At 40.1% G+C, this 23,803-nt stretch overlaps 1 protein-coding gene across 5 annotated transcripts in view; it reads right to left on the reverse strand.

Moving 5' to 3' along the window:
* Positions 1-14,290: 14,290 nt before the first annotated feature.
* tmem260 (transmembrane protein 260) overlaps positions 14,291-23,803 on the reverse strand; it is a 70,330-nt gene continuing 60,817 nt past the window's right edge. For 3 of the 5 annotated variants that reach the window (XM_055038506.1, XM_055038503.1, XM_055038505.1), the window contains 8 exons: positions 21,457-21,565; positions 21,145-21,317; positions 19,480-19,651; positions 18,955-19,094; positions 18,230-18,406; positions 15,720-15,773; positions 15,384-15,468; positions 14,291-14,670 (listed from right to left, as the gene is read on the reverse strand). In XM_055038506.1, the coding sequence (XP_054894481.1) occupies positions 14,410-14,670; positions 15,384-15,468; positions 15,720-15,773; positions 18,230-18,406; positions 18,955-19,094; positions 19,480-19,651; positions 21,145-21,317; positions 21,457-21,565 (1,171 nt within the window). In that variant the 3' untranslated portion in view covers positions 14,291-14,409. The remainder of the gene's footprint in view (positions 14,671-15,383; positions 15,469-15,719; positions 15,774-18,229; positions 18,407-18,954; positions 19,095-19,479; positions 19,652-21,144; positions 21,318-21,456; positions 21,566-23,803) is intronic. The other 2 variants (XM_055038504.1, XM_055038507.1) reach the window with 2 other exon arrangements.

Here is a 23,803-nt window from a genome sequence, read left to right on the forward strand (position 1 = left end):
TCTTTTTCAAAGCAAATCACATGTATTAGTCTGCACACTTTCCACATATGTCACATCCAAATCAAGAGTCAGTCAACAGATTTATTAAACTTAGACTCATTAAATGGCTTCATAAGTGAATAAAACCTGGATTTCACAAACAAACGGTTTGTTGTCCTCAACAGGTCGAAGGATCCACTTGACTGGTCTGCAGTGATTTAATGAACTCCAGTGGAAAAGAAACACACTCACACAGCAGGGATACTGAGCTCAGGTCACCAGGGTCAAGACAAGCCTGTCTAGGTCCCGAGGATCATGACCTCCACGTTAACAGTGAAAAATACTGTAACATAGAAAACATGATTCAATCTGTGACAGGACAGAGATGACGTCTGATGACTCTTACCAATCTACTAGTCGCCTTTACTTTCAGTTAAAACTCATAACAACCACATAGCTGGCAGTTTTTTTAGGCCATGGTCCTAAATGTATTAAAAACAGCAACAATTTTACTCAACATGTTAAACAGGTGAGAACATAAACGGTGGTGTAAAATATAAAATGTGTTTAAACCTAAAGGTTTTGTCTGACAGGAGGAAATATGTTTGAATACAATAAATCTTTAAATTAAGCAAATACAAACGTCTCATTGAATGTGGAGCTGATGATTCAATAATTTCCAAAATGGATAATTTGAGTCTTCAGGATCTTCCTCATATAGAGGAGATTTGAGGTTTCTTATTCTAACACATAAACATCAGCCCTCCTCCAATTCTGATCAGCTTTTCTGTCTTTACTGAATAATTATTGTCACAGCATCATGCTTCACTGGAGATAATACTGCACATTCAGGGTGATGTGCAGTATAAGATTTCCTCAACACTTAAGAGTTTTTGCATGTAGGTAACAAGAGACCACCATAAACCACATGTTCAATTAGGCTTGAGCCAAACTTCAAATGGTAACCTCCAGTTACCACTGGTAAGGGCTTCAGAGAAAATCTGCATTTATTCTTAAATTGACTTTGGATTTATAAACAAGGTGACCTGTGAAGGCAGTTGGCTACACTGGACTTTATTTAGGGGCAACAATATCCATATTTGTAAGCTTGTTTTCTTTTCCTTTCACAGTTATGCCCTGCTTTTTGTTGGTTTGTCACCTTAAATTTCAATAAAATACATCAATATTTGTTGTCGCAAGATAACAAAATATGAAAAATTTCAACGTTTTTACCACATCAGTGATGCACTGTATCTGACCTACTTAATTTTCAGGTCAAAACTGTATCAGAGTCTTTGCTTAAAGACTTTTTCACTTTGAGAAATATCCATGTGTGTTTTTGTTTAGTCTAGACAGCGTTACGTCATGGTGGCAGGAGTGTCTGCATGTTATTGTGTGTATTGTGGCTTACTACAGCGTGACATGCTCTCCCAACAGGCACGGTTACACATGGCTTGTGGCACCCTGACCTACAACTCCCCCTCTTGTTTGTCAGCGGTTGTTTGGCCTACTTTCACAAAGACAAATATGGTCATTTTCTTTGTTTTTGTTTTTTGCATTTCCATGAAAATGGAATAAACAAGTGGCAGGGAGGGGACACCTGGCACTTCCTTGTTGGCCGTGGTGTTATTGTCTTAATGTAAATGAATAAATACATGAACACAGGCAAAAAATGAGCCACTGATTTTTTTTTCAAGTTAAAACACTCCTAATAATATATTATTACAAGTAATATGTTACTTGTTTTTAATATAAGTTAAATATTCATGTCCTCTTTAGTTTTATTTCAATAAAAAGATGATATGAATGTCATGTTTCTGTTTAACTGAACTGGCAGACACCCAAACTGAATCAGCCCTCCCGTTTTTAATCAGTCAATGGACAGTAAGGAAGCTACAGTTCATTAATGAGTATGCTCCATAGCCCTTTAAGAGTCCTTAATTAGTGGCACATGACACTAGTCCGCCCACAACTTGAAGCAGCCTGCTGGGAGACAGGGGGAGGTCGACTGGGGGAGGGGAGCAAGGTCCTACTTTTACAAAAGTCCATCTTTATAATATCAATAAGAACCTCTAACCCCTTGCGAATTATCAGTTCAACCACTTCATTCATGAAAAAAGAAATAATTGTCCTGGACACGAAGAACTCGATCAAATAAAATTGATTGGGTCTTTGAACAAGTGTGACAAGGACGGCCTGTAGCAAACACACGTGTGATTGAAACACTTTAAACGGGTGTCAAACAAGCAGGGACATCGTGTTTGACTTAAATTACCAGCAGTCCCAAAGGAGGCATGCAGAAGCGCTCCCCGGGGCCCGGCGTGCGTGCAGAATACAAACAGGGGGATTCACCACTGACCACTGGGTCACTGGGAAGAGAGACGGGTGTTGGTTGCTCCAGTGGGATTTGGCCACATTCCTACAGCAGCTTTTTTAATTTGCGGGACATGATTCCTCCCTCCCTTCCTCCAAGCAAGCGCAAACAGGACGGAAAACCCTGACAGCCACAGTTGCTTTGACTGTGTGAGTGTGTGTGTGGTGTGTGGGCGTGTGTGTGTGTGTGTGTGGTGGAGGGGGTGGGCTGTTGTTGGGTCCCAGATGGAGTAATGAGGAGTTTAGCATCAGGATTACAAAGCAATAGTGTGGCTGTGGATGGAATAGTGATTACCCCACGCTATTTCTGGTCACCTAACAACGTCGTTCCTCAAGATCACCATTGATTGAATAATGGAAATCCACATCATTATTCTGTTCTTTTCCGGTTAAAATCAAGACAATCAACAGGTGCATCTCAGTAAATTTACCAAAAAGTGCATTTATCTCAGTAACTCGTTTTTAAAAATCTATCAATTTAATTGACTGCAGATAGAAAAATTCAAAGATTCAGTCCCTCAAAATATAGACAATTACACAAGACTAATAAAAATTATTTCAATAAAGAAAACAAGGGTGTTTTTTATTGTGGAAATAACCATAATGAAGTTCCTCACTACATTCACAGTGCTAATGCAGTGATTCATTAACCAAATATTGAGTGCATGACTGTATAATACTTGGAGATATTTTTCAGAAGACACACATTTCTGTATTGAAAATACTTGTGTTTAAAATGTGGATTCTTACTGAAGACTGTTGTTTCTTATCAACCGTAGGTAATAATCATCAAAATAAGGAGAAATAAACACTTAAAATGCATCAGTTTTAGTAGTGTGTTAGTATTACTGTAACGTATAAGGTGTGTTTTTCAAGTAGGCTCCCTTCCATCTTTCCTCTACCAGGATTCTGGACTCCAGTCTTGCCTCTGAACTCTACTACCTCGGCTCCCTTCTTCCTCCCCATGCAGACAGCTTCCACAGGTCCAGCTCCAGCACCGCTAGCCAGCTGACCAGCTCGAGCTGATTGAAATGTCAGAGACGACAGCTCCTCTAATTAAATTCTCCAGGTTAATCCCCGCGGATCGCCACACCGCACTCCCCAGCCAGGGCCCTCCAAGGAGACAGGCTGCAGAAGCAACAAGCAAACATTCAAGGCTAAATATGATCACAAGAAGTAAACAAATGGGAAAAATGTTTGTGAAAAGAACCCAACAACTAAACAGATAAATTTCAGTAGGTATGTTGAGAAATTAAAACTGAAACAAACTGTTGAGTGGGCCGGGTTTCAGCAAGATGTTTGGGCAAACATGTCAGAAGAGGCGGTATGCATAATATCTGACCACGTATGTTCAATTTCAGCCCCGTTAGATATTTGACTGCAATAAAAATGTCTGAATAGGAAATGTATTGTTGATGAAGCATTAAGCTACAAGTTAAATAAACCTCAGTTGGAGTATTCATGCAACCATATGCGTTAAAGCTGTAAAAGAATATTTTACAGACAGACTGAAAAAATCATCATTAAAAGAGTGAATCTCATCGACAGCAGAGGTAAATGGATGATGAAGCTGCATGAAAAGCAAGAATGGAGCTATGTTGTTTTTTTTTTGCACATGGTGGGTGTGGTGCTGGAGATGTGAGCGTATTACACACTGTAGGCGTGCTGCGTCACAGACACCACGCGCCTGCGTTGTGGCTTCGCTCAGAGGTGTAATGCCTGATTAGGGGATTACAGGAAAGTGCTTCTTTGCAGTTCTGTGAGAAACAATTATTAACATGTTGGTGTCTCTAATCCAGGATAAACACAGCTTTTCAAGAACAACAGAGAGTCTTTCTTTCCCCCCTCCTTAAAAAAAATTCAGTCTTTAAACCCTGTAGTCACTTGAACCCCAAAGCCTAACTAATACAGCTGAGGAGACGGGCCGTTCGCGTGGAACGCCATCATTACAGAGGTTCTGCTCGTGGCAAAGACACGGCTGGCCAGCAGATCCTTCAAAAAATACGAGGGGAATTCAAATTTAGCTTGGGGAGAGTGAAGCATTGTGCTGAGCACTGCATGTTGAAAGGGCATTAGACTGAAACATGTTCACAGCCTGTAATCTTTTATTTGTCTGTACACTTGTCTCGTGTAATCTGCTTTCTAGTAACACAGAGATGATTTTCTGGGTTTTGACGGTGAACCAGTGGATGATGGAGCCAGGTGGGCTGCCATCCCACTGGGTCAGGCCGGTGCTGTGCTGAATTTTAACATCTACGTTTGTCATACATATTTATTTAAGCCTGCTAACCTGACTGCAAGGCCATAAAACAGAAATGCAGATTTCAGTCATGCATGTATTTCTTTAATCTATTAAACCAGGGTTTGAAATTTGGATCAATAATAATAAATGAGCAAAAAGATATAAATTATGTCAGTATCAAAACTACTACTTAGTGCAAATTATGTGTGATAAAAGTCAAGCAGGAAGCAATCTACCCACTGCTGATGCCTGAGCCGTTCCTGCACATATGCACTTTATCATTTCAGTGTTGCCTGTGGCTCTGAACTACAGCACATCAAAACAACCTGGAAGTTTCATTTCTGATATCCCTGCTGAAGCTGCTGACTGTCCACAACTGTCCACATCCCCACACTTTGAAGAGGCAACCGCCTTTCCGTGAGCTCCTCCAAAAACATGATGGATCCACCCATGAAATGACTGAATTAATCAAACTTTTATGCAATCTGCTCTGAACCGTGGATTAATTGACAGGTCTGAATGATTGCAATACTTTTACCCACTGAATGCTAAATCCTGATCAACATCAGCTGCACTCGTGGAAACAAAGAGCAGAGAGAGTTCACATTACTTAAGTGTCTTCATTGGACTTTTAAAATGATTTAAAAGTATATTTTCAGACATTTGTCAGATTTAATTTCATTGTACAACCATGCTTAGATCTCCTGATAAAACCAAAAGTAAGAAAAAGCAACAATGAGGCATCATTTTATTATCACAGCTCGGATCTGTGGAGTTTCCTAGAAACCTGAAAGCAGCCGAGAGCACAGAAAACAAACCTGAGATGTTCTTTTAGTTTTGATTTTAGCTGATGTTTAATTTAGTCTTAGTTTAAATCTTATTTTGACAAACTGATTTTCCCAATCTATCTAAAAAAATTTATTGCTTTTACTGCAACAATTTATTAAAATGTATGTGAAAAAGACCGGAATAGGTCATTAATTCCCTAATTAATTAAATTAATTTGTTCATTCATCCATTTTCCTTATTTTTGATCTTAGGTTTACCACAACTTGTATATATGTATTTTTTTTTCTGATTTCTTTATGATTTGTGGTCGCAAGAAAGTCAAGTTAATTTATATTTTTAAACATATTTATTTATTCATTTTTGTGATGTTGATTTTAGTACGATGAACATCAGCTGCACACATGGAGTTGTATTAATAAAAACCGATTTATCGGTTGTTTGATTATTGATTGATTGATGTGAGAAAGCTCCAGCTCATCTTTCCATGTGTTTCAAAGAAGAAAGAGGGAGACAGCGAGGTGTCCTAAAGGTGCTGATGTTGGGGATGTGTTGTGCCCATCTGGCAGGGCTGGGTTTAGTCCTAATCCCAGACTCCAAGCAGGGAAGCCCAGACTGTTGATCACCGGCCCCCCTGCTGCTTCCTCCACACGCCTGACCTCCTCATAGGGTCCCTGGTGCGAGAAAACAAAACATCTGCAGATAAATGCCACAGCACTCTTCAAGATGACTTTCTTCCTAATTGCTAAAGCGATATTAGATGAAGAGTTTCGGTTCAAAATGTGTGTCTCAATAAGAGACACAAAACCGTAGAGAAAGCCAGGAGAGGGCCGTGACCCTGAAACCAAAATGAAAATACATAACCACACACATGCAAAGCCATATGAAATAACTCATTTATCGCACACATAAACTAGAAATAGAGTCAATATATACACACATAATTACAAAAACATAGACAGATAGGCAAACACACAAAGACACCCAGAAGCAGTCACCCAGCCATACACACCACACACCTAATCACTGATAATCCCCCAGACACACACACTCACACAGAGCATCATTATGTTTATCACTGTGAACCAGCCCACCGACACCCATCACTCTAATTCCATTTGTCTGTTTAGATTTGTTTTGCTTTAATCCTCCCTTGTTTGTGCACATCTGCAAGCGCCGCAGCGGCGAAGACCCAACCACGGCGGCGACGGCGACAGGAGCTCGCAGGGAGCGCTCTCCCGCCTGACATCCTGGTCCCCTGTAGCTCCAGCCGCAGAAGGGGCAGACAGGCATATCTCCATGCCCAGGGAGGAAGCTCCCTGTCCCAGCCACGGAGTCGCCGCCAGGCCCGCAGGCCTCCATAATCGCTGCAAACAGTCAGACATCCAGTCACACAGGCTCTTACACCAACACAACATTACAGGCTTTTTACACAGTATTACACCACATCTTATTATCCCATTCAAGTCCCTCTATTAGCTCAATTGGATGGTGGGATTTTCATTTGTAAATTGAGGGGATTTTAGATTAGCTTGTCTGTCAGCGAAGGAATGCCCCCTGAGACTGAATTATGTGACCAATCATGAATCGACGCAGAAGCAAGTAGAGCATGAATGGACAGTGTCATGCAACATCTCTGCCCAGACATAGGTAGAGTAGAAAACATCTTAATCTGGTGGAACAATGTGACAGCACTGAACATAACTATCAACCATGAAAAAAATATATATATAAGTAAATACATTTCTAGTGGGGCAATTGGAGTGGCATTTAAAACCAAAGTAATCAACCCACACAAATACATTAATAAAGTTATGCGTTATAAAGTAGAAAGAAATGAGGAATAAGTATTGAAAGGAAGAAGAAAATTAGAAGGGAAAATGAAAGCCAAGAAAACTGACACTTTTCAGAAAAAACCTGCCCCCTTTTAATATCAGCTACGTTTTCATGATTTAACTATTGTACTATTGGATCTGAATTTAAGGAATCAAAAAGCTCTATGAATATCTTATTGTTGCAAAACACCTGAATGGTGTTGGTTACCGATATTTTTCTTAATGTTTCAGATGTTGCGACTATGACCCCAAAGTGGAAAGAACACCTATTTCAAAATAATGTGCTGAGTCACAGTTATCTCCACACCCACTCGCTGCGTAAGTCTCCACCAGTGAAGGAAAATCAGAGTACATTTTGTTTCACTCTAATTCAGCCGACGTGCCTCTTGATGCAAAATCCACACATATGAGAAGCACTCTGCCACCATGTCAAGGTCAGAATATGAAGGTGATACAAGCTATAATTTTAAGATTTATTTTTTCGTTTCTTTTGTATTTACAGCCATGTACAGTTTGCATTGTATAAATAAAAATATATTTTTATGTTATATTCAAGGGAACATAATCTACTTGAACTTAGCATCATGCTACTAGCTTCTCCACATGGAAGAGATCTTGTAGTTTCCTTTAAAAAGTCTGTAATAAATTTCAATAGGTATGGTCAAATATTTCTACACTATTGTGTTACATTTTACATAAATTGAATAATGCATTCGTTTGTTTGGATTCATTCATTTATACAGATCAATTTAGTTGCTAAAGTTGATGTGTTAAATATTTTACTCCCTCTGCAAAAACACAAGTAACTGCTAATTATTGATAATCGAATTAACCCTAATGGTTCAACAACACTTGGCTTCTAGTAGCTCTGCAAATGACAATACACAGTGTTGGTTTCACATAGCATATAATTTTCAGGTCTAATGGGGAGCTAATAAAGGGATAAATATTTGCTTGTGCACACACCTAGCAGCAACATTATGCAGAACTGATGCTGGTTGGTTGAAAGGAGACGAATGAATTTCCCCTTCTTGCTCCTCAGGCCCTCCATTCAGATACAGAGTGAGAAAAGGAGGGAAGAGGCACCTCGAGCTAGCCGAGACACCCGGCAAATTATGAAAATGTCTCTCTGTGTCCTAAATGGAGGCCGAGCTCTTTAATGTGGCACAAAATTAGAACCTGGGGGAGGAAGTGTGGCCCGCTTGATTGGCGAAACCCCTCTTGGCCCAGTGGAGTACATCACCCCTCCCTTCCCAAAGCACACAAGATATTATCCCATGCCTAGTGGTGCTCTCTTGTACTGGGAAAAGTGGAAGACCCTGGAGAGACCCCAAGGGTTTCCATAAAGGTGTCTAATTTGTCAGTTTACTCCTCAATTATTTAAATAGATCTAAGAAGGGAGCGGAGAATGAGTTTTTTTCCACCTCTTCTCAGTCAAAGCAGAGAGAGACCTTTCTCCACGGTAGCCATTTTCAATTACGCTCCGCACCGCTGTCTTTGATATACAAAAGTGCTGTAGCGGAGAGGGGCTGTATCAAATAAACAAATGTGTGTACACAAGATAACAGCGGGAACTTGCGGATAATATTCGGTTTGCCATGAAGAAGTCAAAGTTATTTCACATTTCAAATATGACAGATTAAACAAACTTTATGCATGCACGCTGAAAGTACACAAGTCAGTACAAATGCTGGGAGGAACTCCAGACTAAAATGTTGTGGTTGACATGCATTTGCACACATCTGGTTGAGGATAAAGAATATATTGTACTCCTCTCTTAGCTCCCTCAAATCAGCTCCTCTTTCTCAGCAGGAGAACCCACTTGGCAATGCCATCTCCCAGTGAGGAAGACCACTGGAGGTAAGCGAGGCCAGCAGCCAGAGATTACCGAGCGCTTGAAGATTGATCCTGGAAAAAAAACTGGACGTGGCATTCCCCAAACCCCTGACCTCTAATCCTTTAGACATCAGCCTCTGTTTGTTTTGATTTACTGTAGGGGAGAGGCTGTGTGGGCTGAGGAGGATGAGGAGGCTGTGAAGGAAGAAGGGGTCTTAAGGTGACCTTATCACTTACAAGCGTCTGGTGCAGGTAAGCAACAGACTGTGCTCATGTCTGAAAGGTTTTCCACAGAGCAGAACTTGGATGAGACATCTCCTCCACATAAAGACACACCAATAGTGCTGTTATTTTCCTATTTAGCATATTTTAAGTAATTTTGTATAATAAAACAACATAAAGCAGGAAACAGTTGTAAAGTTGAATGAAAGGATACAGCAGACAAGTTGTAGACTTGTCTAAGGTTGTAGAGAAAGAAAACACAAGGAAATGGATGATAGTCTCTGGAGTTTGTCTAGTGGGACGATAGTTAAGGGGACCAAGCTTTTCTTAAGATTATTTTTTTTTTTCCAGGCTAGAGCTCTGTATCGGTAACCAGATTGGAGTAGAGTGAAGAACCAGGAAGATGTGGGGATAGAGGGAGTAAAAGGCAGGATCATTCTGGGAGAAGACATGCTAAAAGCTGCAAAAGAGTCTGAACCAAAGATTCACTTGCAGCCAAATGCTGTAAAGCCCGGTATGAGTTCAGAATGATCCAAATCTAAATTCAATTGGGAATGTGTGGCAAAACAAACAAACAAAAACTGGTATTAACAGAGGTTCTCCATCCAATCTTATGGAGCAAGAGGTACTTTGGGAAAGAGGATGCACAGCATGTAGAACGGGGCTCCTCGATTCCCTTTAACTACCTCTACAAGGAGCTATGCAAACATTAGCATAGCCACTTAAATACGGAAAGAACACTTGACAGGTCCAAAGTAACCCAAACACAAGCAAGATACACAATGGAGAGATGTCCAAACACCTGTTCAAATAAACCTGAACACATACCAGGTCTGGTATACAAAGACCAGCCACAACACAAACAAGAACATGTAACTGGAGAGTGACGGCAAACTGAAACTTGAGACAAGTCAATCAGGACAACACAGGCTGATGTTAATAAGCCTAGTTCCAGCCAATACACGTTGATAAGTTGAGAAAGAAAACATTCCATTCAACCAAAGAACCAATATGACACTGAGGTTTTGGAAAATCCTGCAATTTTGTGAGAAAGAGTAGAATGCCAGCGAGCAACCTTTAGCTAAAAATATGTAAAGTTCAGCAGAAGTAATTTGCAACCTTCACAAAGATGGGTGGAACCTGGTAAACATCCTTGAAACAAGTTTCTCATGCTTAGAAAAGGGATCTTGAGGCAAAGTTTTTCAGAGTGTAAGATTCTGTGAAATCTGTTGCCAGCTTAGTATATCATGCCTCTCACACCCTCTATTCTTTTCCCAAACACTAACCAACACACCCGGCCCTCCGCCTCTCTCCACTCCGAGCTTCGATCCAGCCCAGCCAGGGAGAGGAGTGGAGATAGGCCCAGTCGCTAAAGCTGTCTTTTCAGCCCCTGCTCCCGCTCGGTCTATCTGAGATACACAGCAAGCGGAGGTGTCGCTTTTCTGCTGGCATTTCGGACAGTATCTACTTATAGACGAGAGAAAAGGAGAAAAGAAAAACAGAAGGGGTATTATCAGGGAGGGATGAGAGCAGCAAAGGCATTTTGTCTTTTTATTCCCCTTCTAAGCCCTGGGCTTTGCTCCCAATCCGATTGGTCGATATGGCCAAGGATGTAAATGAAATGCAAAGAGGAATAAGGCTGGCTTCCCATCTCCAGTGTGCCCCCTCCACCCTCCCCACTCCCCTCTTTCTTCGTTTCACTCCGTCTTGCACTCTGGTTGTTTACGGTGTTGTGTTTCTGCCTCCCCATTCACAGACATGCAGCCGTCCCTGTTTCCGTCTCACCCTCCTCACTCTGCCATGCCAACCCCCCACCACTGCCACCTCTCTCCACCCTGCCTGCTGCATCCCTGTTCACTCCTTGGCTCAGGCTCGCAGCTCTTATCTCTTCAGACGCTCCACATTCCAGCATTGCTGTGGCTCCCTGCCTGCATCCCTGGTCACGGCGATTCCACGGGTTCCCACAATCCTCGGCAGCTTGCTGATTTAGGGTGGGCAACTGACTCTCGGAAACAGGGGAGAAGGGAGGAACGGACGGGTGAGAGGAGAAGAGGGGCAGAGAAGGTGGACAGGAACACAGCAAAGCAGAAAATTATCATTTCACAATTTCATTTTCTTCTAGTGTCAAATCTGCTCCTTTTTAAAGACAAAGAGTACATAAAAAGTGAATCTTTATTCAAATATTTTCATCTTTGCAGCTTTTTGAGGAGCGAAACTGTTCATGCAACAGCACGTCAAATGTCATCACCCAATCACTGCCAGGCACTAAACTTTATTATATCTCGAACTACTGGAGAAAAAATGCAGCTCTGACCAAGGACACAAACATTAAACATAAACTGAGGAGATGGATTTGTAGATCACATAAGTAGTCATGCAGTGATACTTCTATATTCTCTCAATATGATCAAGATTTAGTGTTAGAATGCTTAAAAGTAAAAAAAAATAAAGTAAAATGTAATTATTTTCACCAAAGCATTTGTTGGGCTTGAGTGATGTCAGGCTGGTCTGAGCCTACCATCTTGGTTTACAACCATGTTTTACAGCTTGTCTTTAGTGGGGCTTTGAATTCAAGTCAACTCCCAGAATGCATGATTTAAGTAGAAGACAGTTTTTTGTAAATATTTTTTGTGATTTGTAATTCTTCCTAAGAAAGGAAATGGAAAAAATATTAAATCTGAAAATCAGATTTAGTTTGAAAACACTCAAGATTTTCTTTTGGATTATTTGTCATATTTATGGGAATAATAGTACATGCAAATACCTTTTTATTAAATGACTGACAACTAGAACCCAAGATTAGAGAGTTTCCACACCATGTTAGTGTTTTAAACAAAAATATATTAATTAAATGCAGTTGGACTGCATTGTGCTGCAGCTGCTGCCTTGCAGCAAGATGGTTGCGGGTTCTCACCAGTCCAGGAAGTTTTTTTGCGATTCTCCTATTTCCGCAGCCTCCTCTTGAGACTGCCCTAATGCAAATGAATGGGTGGCTAACTTGTTTCTGCAGCAGTTGGCATGCTTAGTATGAAATGTTATATGAATCAATGTGCTCAAGCAGAATCCTATGTACAACATGAAGGTCAGCAGACTACATTAATGAAGCCTATACAAAAGTAAGTCATCAAAACTAGCTGATTGTTCATTTTTATTTCTATTAAAAAAACAGTTTTCAACCATACTTGTACTGACATGGCAGATAAACTGATGTTTCTTTTGTGGTGTTTACTTTTATATGTGTATGTTTTAAAATGTGAAGCCTGTAATCGTTTGTCTTTATTTTCAAGTAATAGCAAAACCCCTGCTGTACAGCAACTGCTTTCACACTGTGACGTGACGTCGCCTCTGGTCCCAAGATAAACAATTAGTGACTCATGGGAGGAAAGCAAATGTTGTGCTTCTTACATTGCAGTTCTTCTTCAGATCAGTCTTGTAAATCCTGTACCAGAAGGTCAAAACTTTATAAAAACTAGGCTTTGGAAACAGACTCGTTATTCAGCATATCTCTACAAAGGGTCTTGAAAAATTGACAAATTTAGTTTCAGTCTTGTCTCTCTGTCTGTGTGTTGGCTTTAATAAAAGTGGAGAGCAGCCCATCACACTGTTGATAAATGTCCCTGGAGTTAGCATGAGTGCACCTCTCTAATGATCAAAACATACTGCTTTTCATTGTACCAATCTGTTTATCAAATTTGTTTACGTGCCTCCCTGGCAGCTAAAACAGCTTGAGTGCAGATTTAAGCGTGTGTACACGCAAATATCAACACACATGCACATGCAAACACACCTCTAAAAGGGTCTTTGGCATTGTGACATTTCATATTTCATTTAAATCCAGAAGGGATTAAACCCCCCTGTTAGGAAGGAAAAGAGGAAAAAAACACTTATTGAATCCATTAGTTTTAAACATTTAAAGGACCATCAAAGACAAACCGATGGGAGGGATAGAGAGGGTGTGTGTATGGCTTGTAATGTGTACTGAACACTGCATGGCATGGCACGGTGTAAGTCTGCCCTAGATTAAACAACCGTTTTAATCCTCCATTTCTGCCCTTTAAATTGGGTTTCCCTCAATCTCGGCCTTGGCATTTTAATGTGAGAAAAAGAAAACTAGAGCAGAAGCCGAGGCAATGTAATCTGCACGTTAAAAGCTCTGAGAGCAGAACAGCAGAGAGGGGGAAAAAAAGACAACAGAATGGGTTCAGGCATTGATTGAGGTCAGAAAGGCTCAATCAATGCCTAAAAGGCAAGTCCAGCTCCTTTTCTCTTTTGGACAGATGATATATTGTAGGAAATGTGGCTGTAAGTTGTTATGCACGAGTTATGTTTTAAAAGGCAAGAAATTATCTATCAGGATTTCTCTAGAGTACACTTTTTGACTCAAGTGGTAGCATGGAGGATAAATTTAGCCACTTGATCTGCATCACATTAACACACCTTACAAAGGTCTTGAGCTACCCTGCTCTTCTTCATAATTTGCTTTAAAAGGTTGACTAATCTTGATCCAGCTTTTTAGAATTTCTGGGGAATTTTTGGCACCTATAAATTCCTGTTTAAAATTAATCTGTTCCAATTTTTAGATACCCATCGATCTGTGTTTATGTGTATGAATGTATGTGAAATATGGTTGCAATTTCTAAAACTAACAATGCATGTGACCCTGAAGCTTCTATATTTGTGGTGAAACACGGTAGTGGCAGTGTCATGCTTCGATGATACTTTTCTTCAGCAAGGACAAGGAATTGTCAGACTACATGGAGGTAACTGAGTACAAATACACAACACATTTTCAGATAAGAGATTTTGAAAACCACGTTATTGTTTATCTTATAATTCACCATTTTGTAACACTTTGTTTATCTGCCACATCTCAATAAAATATCTAGTTTGTAGTTGCAATCTGAAAACCATATGAATGTTTTTGCAAGGCTTGCATCAACTTTGATAATGATGTGAATAACACAAAAGTTTGTTTTTTTCTTCTTTTTTTGCAAAGAACACATTTGAAAAACTCATAATAAGTCACAAAATGAAACCTTTAATGTAAAAATACATGATAATTCCCACAGCAGTGCACTTTTGTCAAGTTTGGAGCAAGCTCTTGGCGTCTCAGCTCCAGGGCTTTCCAGGACTCCATCATAGAGTTTGTTTCCGGCTCCTGCGCAGTCGGTCTCTCTCCTTGAGCAGGTGGGAAACAGCTGAGCTTATGGCCGCCGCCTGGGGATCGGTGGGCTCTTTCTCCAGATAGAGACTAAAGTGTTGAACGCTGCAGGTCAGCAGGTGGTCTGGACTGTAGCCCCGTTGGGCTGAGCGGAGCAGCCTCTCACATGCCAGAGCCAGGTTCTTGTCCCAGTTTGGAGGGTAATCTGATTGGGCCTCAACAATTTCTTTATACAGCTGCAAACAACAGAGAGGTGTGTGAAACTAATGCAAACACTATATGTGTTGGTCTTCTTTCTGATGCATGTTTAATAAACAGGGTTTGTACAGCCTTCCCACAGTAAAATTCAAGCACTTTCAAGGTAAGTTCTTAAACATTTCCAGCACTTTCAAGGTAAGTTCTCAAACATTTCCAGCACCACACATAACACAAATGAACTAAAAGAAAGACTACTATATTTCATTTACTACGGTGACAAATTATTCTACATACTGCAGCAAGAATAAGGTAAATTAAAATTGAACTAAATTTGATGTTTACATTGATACATCTGACTGGTCCAGGAACAAAACACAAGTTTCAATAATTGTCTTTAAGGTATCAAATATAAGTTGACCTTTATTTCAATTACACAGATCTATAACTCTATTAAATATTCAAAACTAAAGTTTTGTTTTTGTTGTTTGGTAAACAGAAATAATTTTGGTAACTCTAAATAAGCTAAAACAAGAAAAGTTTAGTCTGAACTAACTTCAAACAGTGAGAAAAATTTATATTTTTATTGGGTCTATGAAAGTATTTGGTTTCAATTGTAATTTTTTCTAAATTTAGGGCTTTAATCAAACATTAGGCTGCACTTCATTACAAAACTGTCCAAACCTTGAAAGCACCTAAATGAAATTCAAGCATTTTTAAGGATCTCAGGCACCCTGGATATGGTCAGACTCACAGTGTAAGACAGCTCAAAGAGACGCGCTTTCCCCTCTCCCTGTGTCCTCTCTGCCAGGTCAAACAGAAAGAAAGCTGTCTTCATCCTGAAACAAAGCACGCCGGCTCAGGGCTAAGTGCTGGATGGATGAGTCATGCAGATCCACGCTCTCAAACGTACAACTACGATGGAGTGATTTATGTAGATGCAGCCACCGAACAGAATGTACACGAAGACGCTCTACCGCACAAGACTGGTTTATGGAGATATCGTCGGGACCCAGCATGCATCGTGACGCAGCTTTTTATTTGCACTATACTGAGACGTCCATATATTGCGTGAAATGTTTAAACATACCTCGCTTGCCACATCTCCTCGTTAGCAACGCGCTCCCAGGACGCAGGGGGAAAACTGTTCAAAGTCAAGCAGATGTAGTTTATTTAAAACAGCTTCAGGCAAAAGTTTATGCACAATTCCTGCAGCGATAAATGATAACGTTGCAGGTTTTAAGAATGCATCAACATGAAATGACTGAACAACAATACCAGCTAACACATTAGACATGCGGTTAAACCACGTCTTTCTTCGCTTTCCCGAGTGCAGACGCTTGACCTCTTTTTCAAAAGAATAATTTAGCAGTAAGGTCTCTCGGCTAATATTTGGCTCGTGGGCATCTGCGGACACGCTTGTCGTGAGGGCGCGGGAAATAATGTCACAGTATTCAGCCGTGGATATGTGAGTGAAAGAAGAGCTGCTGGCAACAGCAACAGAATATGGAGCTTTGACTAATTCCAGTTTTGACACAGTTATTGACAAAATGCAATAAGGAACTCATTATTTTTCATCTTCAGTTTCATTTCAAATGGCTGAGGGCCTAATGTCTTGCACTGGTTGCATTCACAAGGAGGAGGATCGCAGCATGGAGAGCAACCAACAAAGTCAATGTGAGGAAACCCTGCATGAGTCTGAAGAAGGGAGACCACAGAGAGAAAAAGTAGCAAGCGAATTTATTTCTAAAGAATTGTCTTTTTTTGTCAGCAGCAGATCTGCAAAAAAACTACACTTCCCCAATATTTAAGCCCCTAAGAATCTCTGACTGACTTTATGGCATAAAAAGGTTTCAAAACTTAATTTTTCCGTTTTCAAACACATGCCTCGTTTCCACTGAGTAGTACGGCAGAGGTCGGTGATGTTAGGGAAGTATTTTGTCTGTTTCTATTGTAAAACTGACCTGTAATGCACCATTCCTGGGTTTGTGGGACAATGGTGCGGTGCGGTTCGGGTGAAGGTGTTTGGGTTAAACACCGCCTGCCCAGTCCACCACCAGCTGGACTCGCTCTTCTAAATAAAAATGAATCAAGCCACACCAACCCGTGCCGTACCGCTTAGTGGAAACGAGGAATTGAGTGATTCGGTGTTACCCCGCCCCCACCTGTTGCTGTGCACTGTTGATCAGATGGCTGAAGGAGGGTTTCATTATTTTTTTTACCAAATTCAACATGTTATAGATTCATCATACAGATTGGCATATTTTAAGCTGTCAATTATGTTTATTTATAATATTATGCCTTACAAATAATGGAAACCTAAAATTAAATGTCTCAGAAAATAACCAATAAAAAATATTTTAATACAGAAATGTTGGGTTATTGAAAACTATACAGCCAATATGTTTAGAATGTGGGTGGAGCTTCTTTTACATGAATTACTAAATCTGTGCTGCGTGCCATGAAGGAAGTCAGCCTGTGGCTCTGCTCAGGTGACCTATGACCTTCAGCTCCTCTCCATTGTTGGCTCTGGTGTCTCTCATCTTGGAGCAGATTCCCTGCCTGGTTGGGTCAGGTCAGTTTGCTGTCCTATTCTATGTGATGGTCACTAAAACATGTATTGGTACTTTTAGTAGCTTTAGCTGCCAGGTCCTGCTGGAAATCAACATTTACATAAAGTTTGTCAGCAAAGGGAGAAATAGTGTGTTCTGAAATTTAGTGACTTTGGACTACCAGTGTCAGATGACATCAATCATGAAAATCCACCGACTTTTGGAAACTTCATATTCGACCTCTGGCAACTTGCATTCTGTGATGTAGCTTTAGTCTCCGATACGTCTGTGTGATGGTCTTAGACTTTGTGAAACTTCCCCAACACTTATATTGGGTTTCTTTCACAATTCTCTCATGGGTGCAGATATCCTTTTATTAAAGCACACTTTTTCCTTCCACTCAACTTTCCATTAATTGCTTCCACTCACTTTGTGAACAGATTGCTTCCTTAGCAATGACTTTTAGAGGCTTACCCTCCTTCTGGAGGTGGTGGCGAATGCTTGACAATGGCCAGCAGTATTTCCAATTATGGAGTAAGACATGCTATGACATTTATGTCATAAAATAGATGTTTTTCATTGGCTTTATAATATTACAAGCTTCTGAGAAATGTTGGTTTCTGATAATTTGGGATTTACAAAAGCTGTAAGCCACCAAATTTTATAGAGATAAACACTGAAAATATATGACTCTTTGTGTAATGTTTCTATACTTGGGCTTATTTTTTTTTCAACATATTTACTGAATAAATAATAAAAAAGTAATATCATTTGTTGATGATCAGATTTATTGAGATGGAATCAGGAAGGCATTTTTGCTTTAGTCCGAGAGTAACAGACAACATTGCTGTAACTGACGTTCAACATGTTTAATTAATTTAGCAGCAGTGGAGATAGTTATTGCTTTTTGTTTCAAATAAAAGCAAATAGATCATGTCATACAAGTATGTCTGACTTTTTTTGTGTAAATACAGTGATCCAGTGAAACTGTGGTACTATTAGAACAAACTCTGTGATCATCAACACGTTTTCTATTTTTAGTGGTCACCTGTTGTGTGGCTCACTCCAGTTATAGAGGCTGCGGGTGCGCTCGGCCCAGCGCTCTGGGTGAAACTGCCTCTGAAGCGGAACCAGGTAGTCACACACACCCAAAGGCCAACGAGAGAAGCTACGTTCCCAGCTGGGATCTCCATCAGTCAGGCCGATGCAGGCAAACACATCCCTCCTAAGACGGTGAGGAGGGATTGAGGAAAAACAAATGACTTATATTGAGAAACAATATAATACATACAAGCATTTCTTCACATCCCAACACCTTGTGGCCCAACTTTATCCCTGTGCTGCTCATCAACCATGGGGGTTAATCCCAGAGGTCAGTATTACCCCACAGAGGGAGAATATTGTTGGCCTGGCAAACACTGCCCCCTGGTGGGCTTGGTATTAACCAGGCACAAAGCAGTTTTAGGGTTTTAGATCCTCCTGGGGGAGGAGACATAAGAACAGGGAGCAGCACTGAGTCCAGCAGAGATTCTGTAACCAAACCAGTTGATTAGTTGACTTTTGTAATTCATCAAACTCTTTTCCAGCCTTAACAGTTCTGTGGGCTTATCTTCTCCCTGCACTCATGGCTGAGTGGACCGTCCCCACTGATCTCTCCCTTGTTAGATAACCCATTTGTTCATTCGGACCATTATTACCCTCCCAGTTCAGTCGCTCAATTTAACATCTCACTATTTAGCTGTTCATCCCTTCCCTATTCTCTCAGAGACTCACTGTGTGTTGTGGGACAGGAAACGCTCGAGACTAAAGGTGTCCTTTTCTTCAAATTGGACTGGGTCCCACCTTCGGCCAGGAAAACGAACCCCAGGAAGATGCTGCCCCAGCTTGGTCACATACCAAGAATAGGTCATCATCTAGCAACAAGAAAAATCAACAAATCTTTGTGAAAACCTTTGAATAAGTGGCAAAAAAAAAAAAAGATTACCAATTAGAAAATTGAATTATCAGAACAATTGATTTTAATGTAATGATTTCTCAAAGTAAAAAAAAAATACAATTACATTTTTAAATTTTTGTGCTATACATTCATCATACAAGATTTCTTAAAATCCTATCTTCCATATATACTATTCTATAAGAAACAGTCCTTATTTACATACTTCAGAGAAAACTTAAAACCTATTTGGTTTGTGCATAAATAATTAAAAATGATCTGTACTGAATTTTTGATCCTGTCATCAGAACTGTAAGGAGAACAGTTGGATAGTTAATAGAGGCAGCAGACATGGAGGTCCTGACCTCCTGGTCGACCAGGCGGATATCAGGCCGGATGTCCTGGCAGTATTGCAGGTAGCGCAGAGAGTTTCCTGGCAGGTCTCCTCTGGTCAGGATGAGTGAGTCTTTTGGGAAGGAGGCCAGCAGCTCCCTGCCGAACCGCTCCACCACATTGTTCCTGCTCTGGTCACACTCCCTGAAATAATTATCATGCATTCAATTCACAAACAAGTGCAGCTTCAGAGATCTGTGTTATATATACAGATGTGTACATGTTAGCATGTATACTTTCTGGGTGCTCTAAGGGGAAGTCGTTGGTTTTTCCCCTCCACTCCTTCCCTTCAAACAGCACTCTGACTGCCTATCTAATCGTAGAGAGACAGGTGTGATCGGTCTGACAGCACAGGCCATGCTCTCCTGCTTGATCAAAGCTGCTCAGTGATGGCTGTCTGGCACGCCACGGCGTTGTGCTGGTGTAATCTGCCTTCTCGGACAGCTAACATCTCAGACTGAGCCCTGCGAGTGGAATCTGCATGCTAACCGAGTCTCTCTTTAGCCTCTACCAACAGCCACAGAGGGAAAACCTGACATGTGGAGTTCAGACCTGTGGGATGAAGTGCAGGAGAAACAAATCAGGTTGACTCAGGAAAAACATGCACCTGGATAGGGATTTTAGACAGAAGTAAAAAGAAAGTTTTTATTCTGCCCGAACTTTAAAAAGCAGGTTTAAACGTTGAAGTTTTTTACATTTTACAGATTTGTCTTCTACAAGCACTGCAGCTGTATAATTAGAGCTGCAAGTCTTTCAGGGTAAGTTTCTATCAGCTCTGCACATTGAGATTATTCTTTTTTATGATCAGCCTCAGTCCGGAATGATGGAGCATATTGATATATATCATGTTTTTTTTATTTTCTTTTTAATTTCAGCATTTACTAGATTTTACTGAGATGTACTTGATTGAAGCAGGCTGAATAAATATGTTTAACTTGCTTTTCAGGGTTTAATTCATGTGTGACTTTACCTCCACTTCTCAATGATGCTCCACTTTGTGTTGATCTAACACGTGAATTCTCAATAAAATATATTTATTTAGAAAGTTAGTTGTTGCAACTTGATTAAAACTGAAAAAATTCTGGGGAAATAAACCCTTTTTCAAGGCGATGTATTTGTTTGGTTCCAGAGTAACTTCTGCAGCAGGAGTACTGTTTAACTGACAGATAAATGCTCAAAGATTGTGCAGAATTAAAAAAGCCTGCCGCTAAAACACAATTACAGCTTGGAATTACTAATAGCCTGTGGAAGTCCAATACAATGCAGCTATAATAATTATGCCCACTGTGATCAGAATCTTTGCTGTTGTAAAATTGGTTCTGTAATTGTCTGCAAACTTGAATGTTACAAAGCTGCACTGCAGTTTGAGCCCCAACAAAATAGGAGAGTTTAACGACAAATCTACAGGACAGAAATGATGCCGAACAGCAAACTCTGAAAGGAAGCTTTGAATGCTGACTTTAGCTTTATTCTTGTCCTCTTTAACTAAAAGGCAACAAATTTAATCACTTAATGTTTTACCAGGATTGAAGTCTGTTATTTCCCATCCAATAAAATAAATTTTACCCTGCTTTAACATTAGAAGATGGCACTGGTACGTGTTTTTTTTGTCTCATAAGTCAATGGTAAATGTTCACCTGTGGTTGGTGCGTCCCATTTGTCCCAGCAGAGCTAAAGTGAAGATCCAGCCGATGATCTTCCACAGGCCCCCGTGTCCCAGCCACCTCTCCATCTTACTGTGAACGTGGCTCAATCCGAGGCCGGCCAGAACACAAACTGCAGCATCGCTCTGGAGCCAAAAACGCTCCACCTGCAGGAAGTCGAACACACACATGCAAAATATGCATCAAATGTACTCATTACATTTATTTCAAGCACTGCAGCAAAAACACTTTAGGCAGCTAATATCTTTCAAATTGGATGTTGAAGGGGGGCGTGTTGTTGCATACCACTCCAAGCAGCAGAGGTTTGTTAATATCCAGGTTAGCTCTCCATGCAAAAAATAGAGAGTAGACAATCAGCATTGCAGTCAACAGCCAGGAAACTGAGCAGCAGGTCCTAAACAAAAAACAACACCGATCATCTGTTTTTTATTTCCAATCAATCAATGTTCAGCTATAATGCAAAACTATTCCTTTTTCTGCTCATTCTGTTTTAATATGACCAGCGCATGATCGGAGCTTGACTGTATTCAGGCTCCGATTTTATCAGACAAGCCAACACAAAACATGCATCATTTTGACATGGAATAACAATGACTAATGGTTTAAAAGTATTTAAAAATTAAAATCTGGAAATATGTTTTTTTGTTACATTTCTGAATAAAATCCAATTGATTTCATAAGTAAACAGAGCTGGCCTCAGAGGTTTGCTAAAAACAATTTTGAATAAACAGCATTTTAAAAACCAAAGAACACAACAGACACATACATCAATTAAAAAACATGAAAGAAAATAAAACCTCTTAAAGGTTGCAAAAGTCTTGCAAACTGAGCCGAGGTTTGTAAAAAAAAAAACACCCAATAATAATAGGTAAAAATAATGAAAATCTTTTTACTTCCACTTCACAGTTATCCATAACTTGTTGCTCAGTGAAATCTGCTGAACTAGTGAATATACTATTTAATATTATATTGATCTATCATAATATTTCTTCATAAAAAACAAAAATATTTTTGAAAATGTGATGAATGACTATTAGTACTAACAAGCTGCTTGCATGTGTTACCAACCTGAGAGGTGGATGATTGATTTTCTAATGAGTCATAAAGAGCTGCTGCCAGCCTCTGAATCACAAACTCATTACAGCAAAGCTGTAAAATATACTTGGATTACTAAAAAAAACACACACGTTGCTCTCATGGCAAAAGCAAGTCATCGTCTGAACCTGAAAGGACTCTTCTGAGTCAGACCACGCTCCCAAACAACTAGATGTTGATGGTGTTTTATATGTACATGAAACCACTTTGAAGGGGCGGTGTTATGCAAAATTTACTTTTTTGAGCTTTACAAAAAAGCTCAAACACCATGTTACAATGCTATTCCCTCATCAAAACCATTCTTGGAAAGTTGCCTTGAATCTTTCATGCTTGTTTGAGAAATCCTTTCATTTCCTATGGCAACTATTCAGCTGTGCCAAACACCTGAGTGGACCTTGCACCGCCTTCAAGACACAACTCCTCCTCAGAGGTTCAGTTTCGAAGCTTCCTCTGCCACCACATCCCCACTCAAATCCTTCAAACTAGCCAGCAGCAATTAGCAAACACCTGCCAAGAACTGTGCATCTGCACAATATATGAGCTACTTTTCAGTGTAACGCTACTGAAAGGTGTTTTTAAGGTGTTAAATTTCAAAATCAATTTTTTTTAAGTCATATTTGATATAAATAGCATTTTATAACAACTGAAGGAAACACAGTTACTAGGCTGTGCTATAAAATGGTACTATAACCCTGGAGAATACATAATACTGCCCCTTTAATTATTAGGCCCGAGCAGCTAAGCGCTGCGAAGGCCTATTGTTTTCCTACTGTTTCTTATTAGGCCCGAGCAGCTAAGCGCTGCGAAGGCCTATTGTTTTCCTATTGTTTATTATTATTAGGCCCGAGCAGCTAAGCGCTGCGAAGGCCTATTGTTTTCCTATTTAGGCCCGAGCAGCTAAGCGCTGCGAAGGCCTATTGTATCTGTACTGTTTATTAGGCCCGAGCAGCTAAGCGCTGCGAAGGCCTATTGTTTTCCTATTGTTTATTATTATTATTATTATTATTATTATTCTTCCACCCAAATGAATTGGCTTTTTGGGGCTTTATCATATTCAAAAACTCACCAAACTTGGCGGAGGCCTTAAGCCTGTTTAAAATTTACGTATTTTAAAGTCGTAGCAAAAATTGCAACAGAAATGTCTCTACGGCGCCACCTAGAAATTGGAAAAACACCCTTTTTTACCCTCTGCTATTCACTTACTTTATCGTAGACACATGAAATTTGGTACACTTGTAGAACTCCCCAAGACGCTCAAAATTTACAATTAATGTCATAGTGCAAGTATCACAGGAAGTCAGCCATTTTTGATTGAAGTTCCCATTTTGACCCCATTTTTGCCGATTTTTGCCGTTTACAGCCTTTGTATTTGATCTATCTCCTCCTAGGGATTTTGATTGATCGACTTCAAACTCGGTCAGTCTCATAAGGCATGTCCCATCTAAAGTTATCTAAACGGTGAGTTTTTGAGTATGCTGAAGGGGGGTTAGCAGGGGTCAAAGTTCACCTACTCGCCATAAAAAAATAAACTGCTATA

This window comes from Poeciliopsis prolifica, unplaced genomic scaffold, assembly GCF_027474105.1.
Source record: "Poeciliopsis prolifica strain line A6 unplaced genomic scaffold, Auburn_PproV2 SCAFFOLD013, whole genome shotgun sequence".
Lineage (NCBI taxonomy): Eukaryota > Metazoa > Chordata > Actinopteri > Cyprinodontiformes > Poeciliidae > Poeciliopsis > Poeciliopsis prolifica.